Source organism: Hemiscyllium ocellatum, chromosome 6 (genome assembly GCF_020745735.1).
Source record: "Hemiscyllium ocellatum isolate sHemOce1 chromosome 6, sHemOce1.pat.X.cur, whole genome shotgun sequence".
Lineage (NCBI taxonomy): Eukaryota > Metazoa > Chordata > Chondrichthyes > Orectolobiformes > Hemiscylliidae > Hemiscyllium > Hemiscyllium ocellatum.
The window spans coordinates 126,209,800-126,232,144 of record NC_083406.1 but is presented as its reverse complement, the minus strand read 5'-3'; the positions used below and the strand labels follow the sequence as shown (position 1 = coordinate 126,232,144).

Genomic DNA, 22,345 nt, shown 5'->3' with positions numbered 1-22,345 from the left:
TTGAAATCCCACTGGGCAGTTCCCCTCCACCTGAAACCTACCTTGCCCCAAATATCTCAATTTCAACCAGAGAAAACCAGAGAGGGTTCTGAGGAAATGGAGGACGCATTTACACAGAAAAGTGTTGGATAAATAGATAGAGACGCCATATTTATCTCACAAACTCCCCAACTGCAGCCAGAGCCCAAACGTACTCTTGACCTGTTACCCCCCACCTCACCCAGACCCACTCTCATGTGATACTGTAAAAACTCCACGCAATGAGCCCCCTCCCTACCGTTCCCTCTCCTCCATCCCATACTGTCCACCTTCCCCTCCCCTCCCCTCAGCTTTGCTTGAGACACCTTCTGTTCACCAGCTGCTGTCAGAGGGCAGTCTCAGGTTGGGGATTAGTAGGCAGCTCTTTCTGAGAGTGGGGGTCACAATGGGCCTGTATCAGAGACCTGTCAATGTGGACTGACAGCTTAGCCCTTCTGAAGGAACCCGCATCGGAATTTATCTTCAGAAATGTTAGCCTTGGTCATTGCACCCAATGGGAAGCAGAGATCTCGGGGTAACACAAACTGTCCTCAGAAAAATCCAGCACATTGGCCCTGTCAGAGCTTCCCCAGGGACATCAGAACAGCATCCTGGGATAGTGAGTGAGAGAGAGAGATGGAGGGGAAATCAGCCAGGGTTTCTGTTCCCGATCACTGTCCAGTGATCCCTGTGTTAGAGAGAGGGGGGTGGGGATCAGTCTGAAGGGCAGTGTGATGGACCATCCCTGAACCTGATGGGTTAGCTGAGTGGTGGAGTATGGTGCAGAGAAATGTTGACTCAAATGATGCTGTTTTGCCTTCCACTACCTCAGGACCTTTAACTGTGAAAAGAAACCATGAGCTCATGTATTTTGTTCTGTTTTGTTTCTTGTTCCAGAGGGAGATGTGAGTGGTCATTTTCAAATTGACAGGAATACTGGGGTTTTGTCCACAAACAGTGGTCTCGACAGAGAATCAGTTCCATTTTATACTTTAACTATTCGGGCTCAGGACCGTGGGACCCCACAGACAAGTAGCACAGTATCTGTCCATGTTACTGTGCTGGATATCAATGACAACACCCCCGCTTTTCCAGAATCTTCCTACACCATCGAGATTGGAGAGGATAGTGCAGTGGGCACAGTGCTTCTGGAAGTTTCTGCGACCGACGGTGACGAAGGATCTAATGGTGATGTCTTGTATTATCTGAGCAGTGAGTCCCAGGGTATGTTTCACATTGACCAGGAGGGCAGGATCAGCACTGTCATGTCTCTGGACCGGGAGAAACAGCCCAGCTACACCTTCCTGGTTCGAGGTGTTGACTCAGCTCCCTCAGATCCCAGAAGTTGCACAGCACGGGTTGAAGTTAATGTGATGGATGTTAATGACCACTCTCCACATTTTGTTATCGATCCACTCATTGTAAACATCTCCAAACACACGCCAGTCAATCATCTTGTGGCTACCATGAAGGCAGATGACAAAGACTTTGGTGCCAACGCCTCCATATTCTATCGCTTCCTGAGGGCAGTTTCTGGGTTCACTATCAATTCTTTCACTGGGGAAATTCGCCTGCTCTCCCCACTGTCTTCGATGAGTCAGAGCGAGCGGACACTGTTTGTGGTTGCGACAGACCAGGGCTCCCCAGCTCTCTCCTCCACTGGAGTGGTCATGATCAACCTGAGGGAGGAACACAATCCCGGCTTACGGTTCCGCCGCAGCATCAGCAACATCCCATTGGCAGAGAACTCAGCAGCAGGTGAGTGTGCAACTGCTCACACTCACACACACACACACACACACACACACACACAGACACACTCAAACTCACAAACACATAAACCTGTTGATCTATAACCTAGTGTCATAGAACATAGAACATTACAGCGCAGTACAGGCCCTTCAGCCCTCGGTGTTGCGCCGCCCTGTCATACTAATCTGAAGCCCATCCCACCGACACTATTCCATGTACGTCCATTTGCTTGTCCAATGACGACTTAAATGTACTTAAACTTGGCGAATCTACTACCGTTGCAGGCAAAGCATTCCATACCCTTACTACTCTCTGAGTAAAGAAACTACCTCTGACATCTGTCTTATACCTATCTCCCCTCACTTTAAAGTTGTGCCCCCCTCGTGCTCGCCGTCACCATACTTGGAAAAAGGTTCTCCCTGTCCACCCTATCTAACCCTCTGATTATCTTGTGTCTCTATTAAGTCACCTCTTAACCTTCTTCTCTCCAACGACAACAGCCTCAAGTCCCTCAGTCTTTCCTCGTAAGATCTTCCCTCCATACCAGACAACATCCTAGTAAATCTCCTCTGCACCCTTTCCAAAGTTTCCACATCCTTCCTATAATGCGGTGACCAGAACTGTACACAATGTGACCTCTGACTTCCAGCACCCAGTCCTACACCAGCTCCTCCACTTTAATAACCTCTGCTGAGCCCTTTCACTTCATCCATGACTCCCTACACAACTGAACCCATCACCCTCTGCTCCTTGTTACTCACAGGAGCGGTGCTGGAAAACTGAAGGCCAGGAGAAAGTGAGGTCTGCAGATGCTGGAGATCAGAGCTGAAAATGTGTTGCTGGAAAAGCGCAGCAGGTCAGGCAGCATCCAAGGAGCAGGAGAATTGACGTTTCGGGCATGAGCCCTTCTTCAGGAATTCCTGCCCGAAACATTGATTCTCCTGCTCCTTGGATGCTGCCTGACCTGCTGCGCTTTTCCAGCAACACATTTTCAAAACTGGAGGACAGCCAATGTGGGACTGTAAATCAAGGAGGGTACAGGTGATAAAGCAGTAAAGTACAGGCTGGTCAATCTAACGCAGTGGTGGGAAACTGTTGGAAGCAATTCAGAGGGACAGAATTAATCTGCATTTGGAGAGGCAAGGATTAATCAAAGACAGCCAGTATGGTTTTGTTCAGGGGAGATTGTGTCTGAACATGATCATGTCTGATCAACTAGACTGTATTTTTCAAAGAGGTGACAGTCACCCAATGCGGGAATTGAACCTGGGTCCCTGGTGTTGTGAGGCAGCAGTGCTAACCCCATGGTCTTCTCTCATGATTTGGCCACCTCAACTCTAGAGAATTCCAGACAATCACTACACTGACAGAAGATCTTCACAGGGTCCACACACAACTTCTCACTTCTGTTTTTGACTGGCCCTATTCCTACCCTCGTCATCCTTTTATTCCTCACATACCTATAGAAAGCTTTAGGGTTCTCCTTTATTCTATTTGCTAAAGACTGCTCATGTCCTCTCTGTGCTCTTCTTAACTCTCTCTTTAAATCCTTCCTAGCTAATCTGTAACTCTCCAGTGCCTTATCAGTACCACTTTGCCTCATCAAGCCTCCTTCTTCCACTTAATAAGAGATGCAATTTATGTAGTAAACCACGGTTCCTTTACCTTATCACTTCCTCCCTGCCTGACAGGGACATAGCTATCAAGGACACACAATATCTGTTCCTTTAACCAGCTCCATGTTTCAATTGTCCCCATCCCCTGCATTTTGCTGCCCCATTCTGTGCATCCTAAGTCTTGCCTAATCACATTAGAATTGCTCTTGCCCTGTGGCATGCACCTATCCCTTTCCATCACTAAATAAAACTTAATCGAATTATGGTCACTCTCTCCAAAGTGCTCACCTAAAACTAAATCAAACACCTGGCCTGGTTCATTACCAAGCACCAGACCCAGTGAGGCCTCCCTCTTGTCGGCCCTTTGACATACTGTGTCAGGAAACCATCCTGCACACATTGGACTAAAACTGATCCACCCGACGTACTAGAGTTATAGCATTTCCGGTCAGTGTTGGGGAAGTTAAAGTCCCCCATAATGACCACCCTGTTCCTTTCACTCTTACACAGAATCATTTTGCCAATCCTTTCCTACACCTCCCTGGAACTCTGTGGAGGTGTATATATTAAAAAAACTCCAAGCAGTGTGACCTCTCCTCCTGTTTCTAACCTCAGCCCACACTACCTCAGCAAACGAGTCCTCGTCAAAAGTTCTTTCAGCCACCTTTATACTCTCCTTGACTGACAAGGCCACGCTTCCCCCTCTTTTACCACCTTGCCTGTTCTTAATGAAAGATGTAAACCCTGGAATCTGTGACATCCATTCCTCACCCTGCTCTATCCATGTCTCTGAAATGGCCACAACATCGAAGTCCCAGGTACCAACCCATGCTGCAAGCTCACCCGCCTTATTCCGGATACTCCTGGTGTTGAAGTAGACACACTTCAAACCAGCTTGCTGTCTGCCAACACATTCCAGTGACCATGAAATCCGGTCCATGCCCTCCCTACTCTCATCGTCCTGTGCCCTGGAACTACACCTCAGGTTCGCATCCCCCTGCTGAGCTAGTGAAGATAAACTTGACCCCAGGGTGGGTTTATGAAGCTGTGTACAGTAATGTGGGGATGCAGCTGCAAATGTTGTAAATGTGTCAGCGTGATAGACAAGTGATTGTTCAGGCATCAGGAGCTCTGCAGAAAATGTGAACGAGATTGAAATAAAACAGAAGGAAAGGCTGGGCAGATGTGGATTCACTTCTTTGAGATTGAGAAGCTCAAGATGTGATTTTATGGAGGTCAGGGTAAGGGAGGCTTGAGAGAGTGTGGGTTTCCAGGATCCCTGGGAGAGAGGGTGAGGTGGGAATAGTGGGATTCAGGGGCAGGATGGGAAGATGTGATTCTAGACTTGTCTTGTGTGGAGAATGGAACACAAGAGAGACGCTGTTACTCCATTTGTTTCTGATCTGTATCTGTGATTGGGGTCATCATTATGTTAACACCATGTGACTACTTCCTGCAGGTACATCTGTTGTGAAGATTGAGGCGCAGCATCCTGATGGTTCACACAGAGGAATCTTCTACAGCATCTTCAGTGGCAATGAGAGAGATGCCTTCACCATTCATTCCAATACAGGTAGGCATAGAACACATGCACTCACACTGCCACTGGGGGGAGTGGGGAGGGGAGCTGGAAATCAAACCACACTATTCCCAAAGCTATCCCCAAGGTGAAAGGGTTTTGTTACTCTGTCAAAAGCCCCCCGTTTAACCGACTGGCAAATCCAGGCTAAAAGGAAACATTGCTGAAAATGTGTTGCTGGTTAAAGCACAGCAGGTCAGGCAGCAACCAAGGAACAGGAAATTCGACGTTTCGGGCCAGAGCCCTTCATCAGGAACCATTTTCAGCTCTGATCTCCAGCATCTGCAGACCTCACTTTTTACTATAAAAAGAAACATTGACCAGCTTCCTCTACTTCACAAGAAGACAGCACCTTATTGCAAATGAAGTGTTTCTAACCAATGACAGAAAACAAACACAAATTGCTAATTTATAACTCTCTATAATCAAACTCTGCCCCTTTGAGAAGCATTCACAGACACGGGCAAACAGACAGACAGACAAACAGACAGACAGAAACATCACAGGGAGGGAGGGAACCAGACTGTTAGTGAAATGCAATCCTGGCACCAGTCCAGATCGAGGGAATGTTTTCCTTCATTTCCCATCCAATTCCTTTGGATCGTTTGAGGATGACACAAGCTTGTGAACACACTGTATCTCAGCCTTTTATTCCCCAGTTAAGCCTTCACCTTTTCAGTATTATTGAAGGATGTCTCTCCCTTTGTCGTTTCAGAAAGGAAATGTGCAGAGAGAGGGTTAAACTGCTTGGAACATCCTTTTATTTAGAATAGAATGGAATCCCAACAATGTGGAAGTAGGCCATTTGACCCATCAAATCCATATCACTCCAGCAAACAGCATCCCACCCAGGCTCACTGTCATACCCTATCCCTGTATCCCAGCATTTCCCATGGCTAACCCTATCCCTGTAACCCAGCATTTCCCATGGCTAACCCTATCCCTGTAACCCAGCATTTCCCATAGCTAACCCTCTCCCTGTAACCCAGCATTTCCCATGACTAACCCTATCCCTGTAACCCAGCATTTCCCATGACTAACCCTATCCCTGTATCCCAGCATTTCCCATGGCTAACCCTATCCCTGTAACCCAGCATTTCCCATAGCTAACCCTATCCCTGTAACCCAGCATTTCCCATGACTAACCCTATCCCTGTATCCCAGCATATCCCATGACTAACCCTATCCCTGTAACCCAGCATTTCCCATGACTAACCCTATCCCTGTAACCCAGCATTTCCCATAGCTAACCCTATCCCTGTAACCCAGCATTTCCCATGACTAACCCTATCCCTGTATCCCAGCATATCCCATGACTAACCCTATCCCTGTATCCCAGCATATCCCATGACTAACCCTATCCCTGTAACCCAGCATTTCCCATGACTAACCCTATCCCTGTAACCCAGCATTTCCCACAGCTAACCCTCTCCCTGTAACCCAGCATTTCCCATGACTAACCCTATCCCTGTAACCCAGCATTTCCCATGACTAACCCTATCCCTGTAACCCAGCATTTCCCATAGCTAACCCTCTCCCTGTAACCCAGCATTTCCCATGACTAACCCTATTCCTGTAACCCAGCATTTCCCATAGCTAACCCTATCCCTGTAACCCAGCATTTCCCATGACTAACCCTATCCCTGTATCCCAGCATATCCCATGACTAACCCTATCCCTGTAACCCAGCATTTCCCATGACTAACCCTATCCCTGTAACCCAGTATTTCCCATGGCTAACCCTATCCCTGTAACCCAGCATTTCCCATAGCTAACCCTATCCCTGTAACCCAGCATTTCCCATAGCTAACCCTATCCCTGTAACCCAGCATTTCCCATGACTAACCCTATCCCTGTATCCCAGCATATCCCATGACTAACCCTATCCCTGTATCCCAGCATATCCCATGACTAACCCTATCCCTGTAACCCAGCATTTCCCATGACTAACCCTATCCCTGTAACCCAGCATTTCCCATGACTAACCCTATCCCTGCAACCCAGCATTTCCCATGACTAACCCTATCCCTGTATCCCAGCATATCCCATGACTAACCCTATCCCTGTAACCCAGCATATCCCATGACTAACCCTATCCCTGTAACCCAGCATATCGCATGGCTAACCCACCTAAGCCTGCACATTCATGAACACAATGGCTCATCATCTAACCAGCAAGACTTTGGACTGAGGGAGGAACCCAGAGCACTCAGAGGAAACCTCCACAGACACTGGGAGATTGTGCAAACTCCACACAAACAGTCACTGAGGCTGGGGTTGAACCTGGGTCTCTGGTGCCATGAGGCAGCTGTGCTAACCGCTGAGCAATACACACAGGCATGCACTCACACACACACACACGCGCGCGCGCACGCATCTACACACATGTAAACGCACCCACATGCATGTACACACCCACGCATGTACACGTGCATGCAAACACCCACACGCATGCGTGTGCATGTACCACATACATGCACACAAACACACATACACCCCAACACAAAAACAGTTCTTTCAGCCCACGTTGTTGTGTAAACATGACATTAAACTAATCCCTTCTGCCTGCCATTAGTCCATATCCCTCTATTCCTTGCATATCCATGTGTTTATCTAAAAGTCCCTGAAACGCCCCTATTATATCTGCCTCGATCACCACCATTCCAGACCTCGACCACTCTCTGTGTAAAACACTTCCCATCATGTCTCCTTTAGACATTCCCCCCTCACCTTAAATTAATGCCCCATTGTATTTGACATTTGAACTCTGAGAGAAAGTTTCTGACCATCAAAACTACCTGTGCATTTCATAATTTTATAGACTTCGATCAAGTCTCCCTGCAGCTTCTGCTTCTCCAGAGAAAACAACCTGAGTTTATCTCGCCTCTCCTTGTAGCTCATACCCTCTAGTCCAGGCAGCATCCTGGTAAACCTCTTCTGCACCCTCTCCAAAACCTCCACCTGCTTCCTGCAATGGGGCAACCAGAATTGAACACAATACTCTAAGTGAGGCTTAAACAAAGTTTTATAAAGCTGCAACATGACATCCTCACTCTGGTACTCAATTTCCCAGCCAATAAAGACAAACATGTTATACACCTTCTTTATCACTCTCTCTACTCATGTGGTGGCTTTCAGGGAGCAATGGACTTGAACCCCAAGATCCCTCTGTACAGAAATACTGTTCAGGGTCGTGTCATTAACTATATTTTTTCTTAACATTTGATCTCCCAAAACGCAGTGCCTCACACTTACCTGGATTAAACTCCAGTTGCCATTTCTCTCCCCATATCTGCAACTCATCTATATCCTGCTGTATCCTTTGACAACCTTCTACACTATCCACAACTCCACCAATTTTTTTATTGACTGCAAACTTTCAAACACATCAATGATCCACGTCATTTACATATCACCATCAGCAGAGGTGGCAGGACAGATCCCTGCGGAACACCACAAGATATGGACTTCCAGCCTGAAAAATACCCTTCCACAACTACCCTCTGTCTTCCATGGGCAAGCCAATTCTGAATCCATGCAGCCAAGTCACCGTCTTAATCTTCAGCGTCTTAATCTTTTGGATGAGCCCACTATAACGGACCTTGTCAAAATCCTGAGTAAGATCCATGTAGACAACATTCACTGCTCTACCCTCATCGATCACTTTGTCACCCCCTTGAAAAAGTCAATCAAGTTGGTAAGACATGACCTGCCCTGCACAAAGCCAAGCTGACTATTCTTAATTAGGCCATGCTTTTCTAAATGAGCATAACTCCTATCCCTAAGAATTCCCTCCAATAACTTCCCAACTGCTGATGTAAGACTCACCCGTCTATAGTTTCCTGGATTATCCCTACTTCCCTTCTTGAACCGAGGAGCAACATTGGCTACTCGCCGGTCCTCCAGGACCTCTCCAGAAGGTAGTGAGGTGACAAAGATTATGGTCAAGGCCTCAGCAATCTCCTCTTGTTTCTCTCAGTAACCTGGGGTAGATACCATCAGGCCCTGGGAACTTATCCACCTTAAAGCTCTTCAAGAGATCCAACACCACTTTGTTCTTGATCTCAAAATACCTTAGCATATTAGTATGTTCCACGCTAATCTCTCTAACCTCCACATCCTTCTCCTGGATGAACACAGACGCAAACTACTCTTAGGATCTCACCCACACCCTCTGCCTCCAAGTACAAGTTCCCTCCTTTATCCTTGAGTGGTCCTACTTTCTCTCTCCTCTTGTTTTTAATGTGTCTACAGAATGCTTTGGAAATCTCTTTAACTCCACTTGCCAAGGTCATTTCAAAGCCCTTTCTCTCTCTCCTGATTCCTAGTTTAAATTCCTTCCTCCTTTCCTTATATTCCTCATGGGCCTTGTCTGATTTTACCTTCCAAAACCTTACATATGCTTCTTTTTCCCTTTTGACTAAATTCACAACCTCCCTCGTTATCCAAGGGTCCCTTACCTTGCCCTTCCTCCTTACTGGAACATGCCAGTCCTGAACTCTGACCAATAGGTCTTTAAACAATTCCTCTTGTCATATGTGAACTTGCCTGATAACAGTTCCCCTCAATTAACATTCCCTCGCTCCTGCCTAATACTGACATAATTAGCCTTCCCCCAATTTAGAACATAGAACATAGAAAGGTACAGCACAGAACAGGCCCTTTGGCCCACAATGTTGTGCCGAGGTTTAATCCTAGTGTAAAATAAAATAACTCACCTCACTGCTATCCATGTGCATGTCCAGCAGTCGCTTAAATGTCCCCAATGACTCTGCTTCCACCCCCACCACTGGCACCACATTCCATACATTCACAACTCTCTCATAAAGAACCTACCTCTGACATCTCCTTTATACCTTCCTCCTAATATCTTCAAACTATGACCCCTCGTACCAGTCAATCCTGCCCTGGGGCAAAGTCTCTGGCTATTGACTCTATCTATGCCTCTCATTACCTTGTACACCTCGATCAGGTCTCCTCTCTTCCTCCTTCTCTCCAGAGAGAAAAGTCCGAGCTTATTCAATCTTTCTTCATAAGACAAGCCCTCCAGACCAGGCAGCATCCTGGTAAACCTTCTTTGCACCCTCTCCAAAGTCTCTGTATCTTTCCTATAATAGGGAGACCACAACTGGACACAATATTCCAAGTGTGGTCTCACCAGGGACTTGTAGAGCTGCAGCAAAACCTCGCGGCTCTTACATTGGATCCCCCTGTCAATGAAAGGCAAAACACCATATGCTTTCTTAACAACCTGGGTGGCAACTTTGAGGGATTTATGTACTTGCACACCCATATCCCTCTGTTCCTCCACACTGCCAAGAATCCTGCCTTTAATCTTATATTCAGCATTCGAGTTCGACCTTCCAAAATGCATCACTTCGCATTTATCCAGGATGAACTCCATCTGCCATTTCTCAGCCCAGCTCTGCATCCTGTCTATGTCCCGCTGCATCCTGCAGTAGCCCTCGATACTATCAACGGCACCTCCAACCTTTGTGTCATCTGCAAATTTACTAACCCACCCCTCGACCTCCTCATCCAAGTCATTTATAAAAACTACAAAGAGCATAGGCCACGAACAGAGCTCTGCAGGACCCCACTCAACACTGACCTCCAGGCAGAATACTTTCCATCTACAACCACTCTCTGCCTTCTGTCAACCAGCCAATTCTGAATCCAGATAGCCAAATCTCCCTATATCCCATACTTCCTGACTTTATGAACGAGCCAACCATGGGAAACCTTATCAAATGCCTTGCTGAAGTCCAAATACACCTCATCCACTGCTCGACCATCGTCTACCTGTCCTGACACCTCCTCAAAGAACTCAATAAGATTTGTGAGGCATGACCTGCCCCTCACAAAGCGATACAGACTGCCTTTAATCACACTATGCTTTGGCAAATAGTCCTAAATCCTATGCTTCAGAATTCTTTCCAAAACTTTGCTGACCACAGACGTAAGACTGACTGGTCTGTAATTACCAGAGATTTCCCTATTACCCTTCTTGAAAAGTGGAACAACATTTGCCTCCTTCCAATCCTCCAGTACGGCTCCCATGGAGAGTGAGGAGGCAAATATCCTCGCCAGCGACTTAGCAACCTCCTTTCTCGCTTCCCAGAGCAGCCTGGGATAAATCTGGTCTGGCCCAGAAGACTTATCAATCTTAATGTTTTCCAAAATTTCTAGCACATCAACTTCATCAATCTTGATCTGGTCAAGACTGTGTCCCAGCTGCTCCAAGTTTTCATTCACAACGAGTTCCCTTTCCTTAGTGAAAACCAAAGCAAAAAATTCATTTAGGGCTTCCCCTATCTGCTCAGAATCCACACACAAGTTCCCTCTGCTATCCCTGATTGGCCCAACCTTCTCCCTGAGCATTCTCTTATTCCTCACGTATGAGTAAAATGCCTTTGGGTTCTCCCTAATCCTTCTTGCCAGGCCTTTTTCGTGCCCCCTCCTGGCTCTCCTCAGTCCACTTCTGAGCTCCTTTCTAGCAAGCCTGTAATCCTCTAAAGCTGTGCTAGATCCTTGCTTCCTCCACCTTACGTAAGCTGCCTTCTTCCTTTTGATGAGAAGCTCCTTTGTTCTCGTCATCCAAGGCTCCTTAATCTTACCCCTTCTTATCTGTCTTAGAGGAACAAATTTGTGCATCACTCGCAACAACTGCTCCTTAAACAGTCTCCACATGTCTGCTGTGCCCTTTCTGTGGAACAATTGCCCCCAAACTGTACTTCCCAACTCCTGTCTGATAGCGTCATAATTTCCTTTTCCTCAATTAAATATCTTCCAAAGTTTGTGAGAAGATTTGTAGCTCGGATGCTCGTTGTTGTGGTTCTGTTCGCCGAGCTGGGAGTTTTTGTTGCAAACGTTTCGTCCCCGTTCTGGTGACATCCTCAGTGCTTGGGAGCCTCCTGTGAAGCGCTTCCCTCGGTAACTGCCCCTTTCCCTCTCCAAGGCTATGGTAAATGTGAGGCAGTTGTGATCACTCTCACCAAAGTGTACTCCCACAGTGGGACCTGTCCTGGCTCATTGCCGAGCACCAAATCCAAAATGGTCTCTCCCCTCGTTGGTCTGTCTCCATACTGAGTAAGGAAACCCTCCTGAACACACCTGACAAAAATGGCTCCATCCAAACCATCTGCACTAAGGAGGTTCCAGTCAATGTTGGGAAAGTTGAAATCACCTACAACAGCAAACCTGCTACATCTGCATTTTTCCAGAATCTGCCGGCCTATCAGTTCTTCAATCTCTGTACCGCTATTAGGGGGTCTGTAGAAAACCCCCAATGGGGTGGCTGTTCCCTTGCTGTTCCTAACTCCCACCCATACTGACTCAGTAGACAAACCTTCCTCAACAACCTTCATTTCTGTCGCTGTGCTGCACTCTGATTAACAATGCTACACACCCTCCTCTTTTTCCACGCTCTCTGTTCTTTTTAAATGTTCTGAACACTGGAACATCAAGCAACCATCTCTGCCCCTGTGAAACCCACGTCTCCGTTATGGCCACAACATCGTAACCCCAAGTACTGATCCATGCTCTAAGTTTGTCACTCTTATTTCGGACACTCCTTGTGTTAAAGCAGACACATTTTAACAGATCTCTTTGTTTCATCGCGTGAGAAACCTTCCCATTAGATTCAATACACACTGTCACTGCCCCATCTGCAACTGTCCCCCTCTCAGACATGTGGCTCTGTATCCCACCCCCCTCTCAGACATGTGGCTCTGTATCTCACCCCCCTCTCAGACATGTGGCTCTGTATCCCACCCCCCCTCTCAGACATGTGGCTCTGTATCCCACCCCCCTCTCAGACGTGTGGCTCTGTATCCCACCCCCCTCTCAGACATGTGGCTCTGTATCTCACCCCCCTCTCAGACATGTGGCTCTGTATCCCACCCCCCTCTCAGACATGTGGCTCTGTATCTCACCCCCCTCTCAGACATGTGGCTCTGTATCTCACCCCCCTCTCAGACATGTGGCTCTATATCTCACCCCCCTCTCAGACATGTGGCTCTGTATCCCACCCCCCTCTCAGACATGTGGCTCTGTATCTCACCCCCCTCTCAGACATGTGGCTCTGTATCCCACCCCCCTCTCAGACATGTGGCTCTGTATCTCACCCCCCTCTCAGACATGTGGCTCTGTATCTCACCCCCCTCTCAGACATGTGGCTCTGTATCCCATCCCCCTCTCAGACATGTGGCTCTGTATCTCACCCCCCTCTCGGATATGCGACTCTGATTCCCAACCCCCTGCCAAACTAGTTTAAACCCTCCCGAATCACATGATCAAATCTCCCACCCAGGACATTTGTACCCCCCCAGTTCAGGAGCAACCCGTCCTTCATGTACAGGTCCCACCTTCCCCAGAAGATATCCCAATGGTCTAGGTATCTGAAGCCCTCCCTCCTGCACCAGCCTCGCAGCCACGTGTTAAGCTGCATTTGCTGACTGTTCCTCATCTCACTATCTTGCGGCATCGGTAGCAAACCTGAGAACACTACTCTACTCGTCCTGCTCTTCAGCTTCCAACCTAACTCTCTGTAGTCACTTTTCAGATCCTCAATCCCTTTACTGGCTATATCATTGGTGCCAATATGTACCACGATTTCTGGCTGCTCACCCTCCCCCTTCAGAATCCTGTAAATCCGATCGGCAACATCCCAGACCCTGTTGCACCAGGGAAGCAACATATCTTCCGGGAGTCCCGCTCCTGACCACAAAATCTCCTGTCAATCCGTCTAACTATTGAGTCCTCTACCACTAGCGCTTTTCTATTCTCCCCCCTTCCGTTCTGAGCCACAGTGCCAGGCTCAGTGCCAGAGACCTGACAACTATGGCTTCCCCCCGGTAGGCCGTCCCCACCGTAGTATCCAATCCTCTTTTGCTGAGGGGAACGGCCACAGGGGATCCCTGCCCTATCTGTTGGTTCCCTTTCCTCTCCTGACCGTAACCCAGCTGTCCTTTTCCTGTGTCTGGGGAGTGACCACCTCCCTGTACATCCTCTCAATTTCCCCCTCAGCCTCCCAGATGGTCCATAGTTCATCCAGCTCCAGCTCCAGTTCCCTAACTCGGTTTTTGAGGAGCTGGAGTTGGGTGCACTTCCCGCTGATGTAGTCGGCAGAGACATGTGAAGTGTCTCTCACCTGCCACATTCTGCAGGATCCCACCCACTTAAAAACTCCCCAGAAGTCCTTTGCTCCTCCCTCGCACCTCTCGGCAAAATAGTACCTTCCCACAAGGTCCTGACTTATCCTTATTCAAAGCTATCTTAAAATTTAAGGAGTTGTGATCACTGTTTCCAAAATGCTCTCCCACTGAAAGTCAGTCACCTGACCAGGCTCATGGTCCAGTATGGCTCCTCCTTTAGTTGGACTATCCACATACTCTTCCAAGAAACCCTCTTGGATACATCTAACAAATTCTGCCTCCTCTAAGCCTCTTGCTGTAAGGGAGTCCCAGTCAATATTGGGGAAATTAAAGTCACTCACTATGATAATCCTGTTATAGTTGCATCTTTCCATAATCTGCTGGCATATTTGTTCCTCAATGTCTTGGTGGTTATTGGGGACCAATATAGTATAATCCAATCAGAGGGATGTGCACATTGAAGTGCCTGCTCCCACACAATGTTTGTATGTTTGTGCACACCCGCACATGGGACATGGGTTCAACTCATTTCATAGCAATTAAAATTCAATTCATAACATCTAGAATTGAAAGCTAACCACAGTGATGGTGACTAAGGAACTATTGCTAATTGTTGTAAAAACCTATCTGGTTCACTAATGCCATTTAGGGAAGGAAATCTCCCAACATTACCTGGTCAGGCCCATGGGTAGCTCTACTGCAATGGCCAGCTCAGAACAGCCCTCTGAAATCCAGAGCAAGTTGCTGAATTCAAGGGCATCGAGGGATGGGAATAATACCGGTCTAGCCAGTGATGCCTAGGTCCCAAACACACAGTTACAAAACTTATACAGAAGCATAAATTGAGAGACCAGGAATTAACAGTAACACTGCCAATGTTCACGGGTAGGTTACTGAACTCATCATTAACCTGCAGAAACATTTATGGCTCAGAGTAGGCCCTTCAGCCTATTCTGTCCTTACTAGATGTGAAAGAGCTACCCATTTCAATGCCATATCCCATTTCTTGGTCTACAGCCTTATGGGACACCAAGTTTGTGTGTGTCTTCAATATGATGAGACTTTTTCCCTCTCTTAGCCTTTAAATTAGTGAGTTCCAGCCATCACCCTCTTCCATGCATCAACCAGTTGATTAAATTAATGTCCATGGTTATTGACTTCCAGACAAAGGGAAGTGAATCCTCCCCATCCTCTCACTGTCCTTCATTCCTATCCCCATGCCCAGTGATGTTAGAAACACGCTGATCTCTGTTTCCAGAGGCCATTGTCACTGGGATATGTCACTAGCTCATCACCAAAACCTGAACTGTGACATTTTATATCAAACATGGCTGACCAGTTATCTCTCCTGCTGTCTCTGCCTCTCATTAGCGTGTGGTAATTAAGTTAATTTATTGAAAACGAGTCTGTAAGTTTAAATTTAAAATTTAAGCAAAGACTATCCATTAACTGTCAATCATCATTAATTGGTGCAGTCACCATGGCAATGCTTCTACTAGTCAGAGTTGACTCTCCAACCAATCAATGCTCTCCTCCCATGAAGAATAAAGACTAGGGGCAGAATATTTAAGACAGAATTGATGAGCAGTGTTGTCACTCAAGGGGGCAGTGAATCTCTGGAATTCTCTTTCTCAGAGGCTGTGGAGGCTCAGTCATTGAGAGGGTTCACTGGTAATTAGTATTTCTTGCAAATTGTCCTGATGAGAGCAGGACAAAAAGCTTTAACAAAATGTGTCTTTGAACAATTTTCAAATTCTGCCTGACCACATAACACAATGTCCATCATCCATCAGTAACACTCCTGCACCCAGAGAGGACTGAGACTAAATCAAATAAACACAGAGAATACTGGAGAAACTCAACTCTGCTGGCAGTATCTGTGGAGAGAAAGCAGAGTCACTGTTCTAAGTTTGGTACAACCTGTTCTGATGATGGTCTCTGGATTTGAAACGTTATCTCTGTTTCTCTCTGCAATGTTGCCAGAGTTGCCAAGTTTCTCAATCACTCTCTGTTTTGATTTCAGATTTCTAGCCTCCCCAGTGTTTTGACTTTATATGAGACTAAGACTTACAGCCATTTCTTCCTTGGTTTCGCTGAACATCTAAGATATACTTCATCGGGGCCTTAGAATTTATCCATTTTAAGATATGCTAAACATCTTGAGATTTTTCACTCCCGTATCTAATATTTTATGCTCATAGTTACAGGAGGAGGCGATTCAGCCTCCCAAGATTGCAATGCCAGTCCAGATCCTGACTGATCATTTACCTCAATGTCATTTTCCTGCATTATCGCCATTTCCATTGATGCATTACTGATGAGAAACCTATCAATCTTTGTCTCGAATCTTCTCAATGACTGAACTTCCACAGACTCTGAAAAAGAGAATTCCAAATATTCACTGCTCCCTTGAGTGAAAACTCAATTCAGTCTTAAATAGCCTTCCCCCTACCCTGACATTATGTCCCCTGATATTAGACCAACCAGCCAAGAGAACATCCCAACTACAAACATCCTGTCACACCCTTGAAGAACTTTGTAGGTTTCAAGAGATCACCTCTCATTCTTCAAAACTCCAGAAAACAACAAGGGCAGTAGCGATATGGGAACACCACTCATGATCATGCCTCACAAATTTGTTTGAGTTCTTTGATGAGGTGACCAGGAAGGTTGACGAAGGCAGGGCAGTAGACATAGTCTATATGGATTTCAGTAAGGCCTTTGACATGCTAGGCTGCTCTGGAGGGTTAGATCGCACGGAATCCAGGGGGAGCTGGCAAATTGGATACATAATTGGCTTGATGGTAGGAAGCAGAGAGTAATAGTGGAATGGAAGCCTGTGACCAGTGGAGTGCCTCAGGAGTTGGTGCTGGGCCCCTCACTGTTTGTTATCTGTATCAATGATTTGGATAAGAATGTACAAGGCATGGTTAGAAAGTTTGGAGAAAGTGAGGACTGCAGATGCTGGAGATCAGAGTTGAGAAAGCAGTGTTGGAAAAGCAAGTCAGGCAACATCCGAGGAGCAGGAGAGTCAACATTTCAGGCCGAAGCCTTCCATCAGGAATGAGGAAGAGGAAGGGGGCTGAGAGATAAATAAAGGGTTGGGTGTAGGGCTAGGAGGAGGTAGGTGGGATAGTGATAGGTGCATGCAGGTAGGAGGTGATTGTAATAGGTTGGTGGTGAAGGTGGAGCAGATAGGTGGGGAGGAAGATGGACTGGTAGGACAATTCAAGACGGTGTTGCCGAGTAGGATGGTTGGATCTGGAATGAGGTGGGGGAAGGGGAGATTTGGAAACAGGTGAAATTGACGTTGATGCTGTGTGGTTGCCGTGTCCTAAGGCAGAAGATGAAGCGTTGTTCCTCCAGTCGGCGGGTGGCTTTGATTTAGCAGTGAAGTGTTTGGCCATAGGACGGTGGAGTTGTTTGGTGCATGTGGACCAGAGATGTTCCCTGAAACGTTCCGCGAGTTGGCGCTCAGTCTCTCTGATGTAGAGGAGACCACATCGAGAGAACATAGAACATTACACTTCTCTTAGCTCTCCTAATCCCTTTCTTCAGGTCCCTTCTGGCTATCCTGTATCCCTCCACTGCCCTGTCTGAACCCTGTTTCCTCAACCTTATGTAAGCCTCCTTCTTCCTCTTTACTAGACATTCAACCTCTCTCGTCAACCAAGGCTCCCTCACACGACCATTTCTTTCCTGCCTGATAGGTACATACATATCAAGGACACGTCGTATCTGCTCCTTGAAAAAGTTCCACATTTCCACCACATCCTTCCCTGACAGCCTATGCTCCCAACTTATGCTCCTCAAATCCTGTCTTACAGCATCGTAATTTCCCTTCTCCCAATTGTAAAATCTACCCTGTTGAGCGCACCTATCTCTCTCCATAACCAAGGTGAAAGTCACAGAATTGTGGTCACAATCACCAAAATGTTCACCCACTAACAAGCCCATCACTTGTCCCGGTTCATTACCGAGTACCAAATCCAATATGGCCTCCCCTCTGGTTGGACAATCTACATACTGAGTTAGAAAAGCTTCCTGGACACACTGCACAAACACCGCCCCATCCAATCTACTTGATCTAAAGAGCTTCCAATGAATATTTGGGAAGTTGAAGTCGCCCATGACTACGACCCTGTGGCTTCTGCACCTTTCCAAAATCTGTTTCCCAATCTGTTTCTCCACATCTCTGCTGTTATTGGGGGGCCTATAGTAAACACCCAACAAGGTGACTGCACCTTTCCTATTTCTGACTTCAGCCCATACTACCTCCAAAGGCAGATCCCCCTCAAACTTCCTTTCTGCAGCCGTTATACCATTCCTAATTAGCAATGTCACCCCCCCTCCTTTTTTACCACCCTCCCTAATCTTACTGAAACATCTGTAACCAGGAACCTCCAACAACCATTCCTGTCCCTCATCTATCCACGTTTCCGTGATTGCCACAACATCGTAGTCCCAGGTACCGATCCACGCCTTAAGTTCACCCACCTTATTTCTGATACTCCTTGCGTTGAAGTATACGCACTTGAGCCCATCTCTGTGTCCGCAAGTATTCCCTGGCAGTGCTACCTTCTCCACAGCCTCCCTACATTCTTGGACATCCTGACAAACAGCTAGCTTACTTGCTGGACTACAAGTCCGGATCCCATCCCCCTGCCAAATTAGTTTAAACCCCCCGAAGAGTGCTAGCAAACCTACCCCCCAGGATATTGGTGCCCTTCTGGTTCAGGTGCAACCCGTCCTGTTTGTACAGGTCCCACCTTCCCCAGAATGCAGTCCAATTGTCCAAATACCTGAAGCCCTCCCTCCTACACCATCCTTACAGCCACGTGTTCAACTGCACTCTCTCCCTATTCCTTGCCTCACTGTCACGTGGATAGGATCAAGGATAACCCCAAGGCATTTTATGCGTATGTGAGAAACATGAGAATGACGAGAACGAGGGTAGGTCCGATCAAGGACAGTAGTGGGAGATTGAGTATTGAGTCGGAAGAGATAGGAGAGGTCTTGAACAAGTACTTTTCTTCAGTATTTACGAACGAGAGGGACCGTATTGTTGAAGAGGAGAGTGTGAAACGGACTGGTAAGCTAGAAGATATACTTGTTAGAAAGGAAGATGTGTTGGACATTTTGAACAATTTGAGGATAGACAAGTCCCCCGGGCCTGACGGGATATATCCTAGGATTATGTGGGAAGCAAGAGAGGAAATTGCAGTACCGTTGGCAATGATCCTTTCGTCTTCACTGTCAACGGGGGTGGTACCAGGGGACTGGAGAGTAGTGAATGTTGTGCCCCTGTTCAAAAAAGGGAATAGGAATAACCCCGGGAATTACAGGCCAGTTAGTCTTACTTCTGTGGTAGGCAAAGTAGTGGAAAGGGTACTGAGGGATAGGATTTATGAGTATCTGGAAATACACTGCTTGATTAGGGACAGCCAGCACGGATTTGTGAAGGGTAGGTCTTGCCTTACAAGTCTTATTGAATTCTTTGAGGAGGTGACCAAGCATGTGGATGAGGGTAGAGCAGTGGATGTAGTGTACATGGATTTTAGTAAGGCATTTGATAAGGTTCCCCATGGTAGGCTTATGCGGAAAGTCAGGGGGCTTGGGATAGAGGGAAATTTGGCCAATTGGATAGAAAACTGGCTAACCGGTCAAAGTCAGAGAGTGGTGGTAGATGGTAAATATTCAGCCTGGAGCCCAGTTACAAGTGGAGTTCCGCAGGGATCAGTTCTGGGTCCTCTGCTGTTTGTAATTTTTATTAATGACTTGGATGAGGGAGTCGAAGGGTGGGTCAGTAAATTTGCAGATGATACGAAGATTGGTGGAGTTGTGGACAGTGAGGAGGGCTGTTGTCGGCTGCAAAGGGACTTAGATATGATGCAGAGCTGGGCTGAGGAGTGGCAGATGGAGTTCAACCCTGCCAAGTGTGAGGTTGTCCATTTTGGAAGAACAAATAAGAATGCGGAATACAGGGTTAACGGTAGGGTTCTTAGTAAGGTGGAGGAACAGAGGGATCTTGGGGTCTATGTACATAGATCTTTGAAAGTTGCCACTCAGGTGGATAGAGCTTGTAAGAAGGCCTATGGTGTGTTAGCGTTCATTAGCAGAGGGATTGAATTCAAGAGTCGTGAAGTGATGTTGCAGCTGTACAGGACTTTGGTTAGGCCACATTTGGAGTACTATGTGCAGTTCTGGTCGCCTCACTTCAGGAAAGATGTGGAAGCTTTGGAGAGGGTGCAGAGAAGATTTACCAGGATGTTGCCTGGAATGGAGAATAGGTCGTACGAGGATAGGTTGAGAGTTCTCAGCCTTTTCTCGTTGGAACGGCGAAGGATGAGGGGTGACTTGATAGAGGTTTATAAGATGATCAGAGGAATAGATAGAGTAGACAGTCAGAAACTTTTTCCCCGGGTACAACAGAGTGTTACAAGGGGACATAAATTTAAGGTGAAGGGTGGAAGGTATAAGGGGGATGTCAGGGGTGGGTTCTTTACCCAGAGAGTGGTGGGGGCATGGAATGCACTGTCCGTGGGAGTGGTAGAGTCAGAATCATTGGCGACCTTTAAGCGGCAATTGGATAGGTACATGGATGGGTGCTTAATCTAGGATAGATGTTTGGCACAACATCGTGGGCCGAAGGGCCTGTTCTGTGCTGTATTGTTCTATGTTCTATAGAACAGGCCCCTTGGCCCTCGATGTTGTGCCGAACTGTGAAACCAATCTGAAGCCCATCTAACCTGGACTATTCCATTATCATCCATATATTTATCCAATCACCATTTAAATGCCCTTAAAGTTGGCGAGTCTACTACTGTTGCAGGCAGAGCATTCCACATCCTTACTACTCTCTGAGTAAAGAAACTATCCTCTATCTATCATCCCTCAATTTAAAGCTATGTCCCCTCGTACTAGCCATCACCATCTGAGGAAAAAGACTCTCCTTGTCCACCCTATCTAACCCTCTGATCATCTTATATGTCTCAATTAAGTGACGGGTGAGGGGAGTGAGGGGGAGGTGAGGGAGGGGAGGGGGAGGTGAGGGAGGAGAGTGTGGGGGTGGGGGAGGTGAGGGAGGGGAGTGAGGGGGGAGGTGAGGGAGGGGAGTGAGGTGGAGGTGGGGGAGGAGGTGAGGGAGGAGGTGAGGGAGGAGAGTGAGGGGGAGGTGAGGGAGGGGAGGGGGAGGTGAGGGGGAAGTGAGGGAAGAGGTGAGGGAGGAGAGTGTGGGGGTGGGGACAGGTGAGGGAGGTGGTGTGGGAGGAGAGTGTGGGGGTGGGGGGAGGTGAGGGAGGTGGTGTGGGAGGAGAGTGTGGGGGTGGGGGAGGTGAGGGAGGTGGTGTGGGAGGAGAGTGTGGGGGTGGGGGGAGGTGAGGGAGGTGGTGTGGGAGGAGAGTGTGGGGGTGGGGGAGGTGAGGGAGGTGGTGTGGGAGGTGAGTGTGGGGGTGGGGGGAGGTGAGGGAGAGGGGTGAGGGAGGGGGAGGGGGAGGGAAGGGGGAGGTGAGGGAGGAGAGTGTAAGGGTGGGGGGAGGTGAGGGGGGGTGAGGGGGTGAGGAGGTGAGCGGGTGAGGGAGGTGGTGTGGGAGCAGGTTTTACACCTTGTGCGGCAGCAGGGGAGGGTGCCAGGTGTGGAGGGTGGGTTGGTGTGAGGCGTGGACCTACTGAGGCAGTCACGGAGGGAATGGTCTCTGAGGAATGCAGATCAGGGTGGGGATGGAAATATATTTTTCTCCTGCATTCACTTATTGCCTTTCCAACTACCTTCCCCCCACCCCCTTATTTATCTCTCAGCCACCTTCCCTTCACATTCCTGATCCAGGGCTTATGTCTGCAGTATTGATTCTCCTCCTCCTCTGATACTGTCTAACCTGCTATGCCTTTCTAGTGCCACACTTGTTGACTGTGATTAGTAAATTTGCAGATTACTCTAAAATAGGCGGTACCATGGGCAATGAGGGAAGTTATCAGAAGTTGCAGCAGGACCTTGATTGGCTGGGGAAGTGGGCCAAGCAAATGGAGATGTGTGAGGTTTTGCATTTTGGAAAATCAAATCAAGGTAGGAGTGTCATGGTGAATGGTAGGGCCTTAAGGAGTGTAGTGAGACAGAGGGACCTTGGAGTTCAGGTGCACGGCTCTCTGAAAGTGGAGTCCCAGGTAGACAGGCACACTGGCCTTCATCTGTCAGGGCATTGAGTGTAGAAATTGGGAAGTTATGTTGC

The 22,345-nt window shown here is 47.6% G+C and overlaps 1 protein-coding gene across 1 annotated transcript in view; it reads left to right on the top strand.

The window, feature by feature from the left end:
- Window positions 1-22,345, top strand: part of LOC132816982 (protocadherin-16-like) — a 411,427-nt gene that overhangs the window by 365,397 nt on the left and 23,685 nt on the right. The window contains exons 13-14 of the mRNA XM_060827009.1: window positions 916-1,776; window positions 4,846-4,959. Coding sequence (XP_060682992.1) covers window positions 916-1,776; window positions 4,846-4,959 — 975 coding nt within the window. The remainder of the gene's footprint in view (window positions 1-915; window positions 1,777-4,845; window positions 4,960-22,345) is intronic.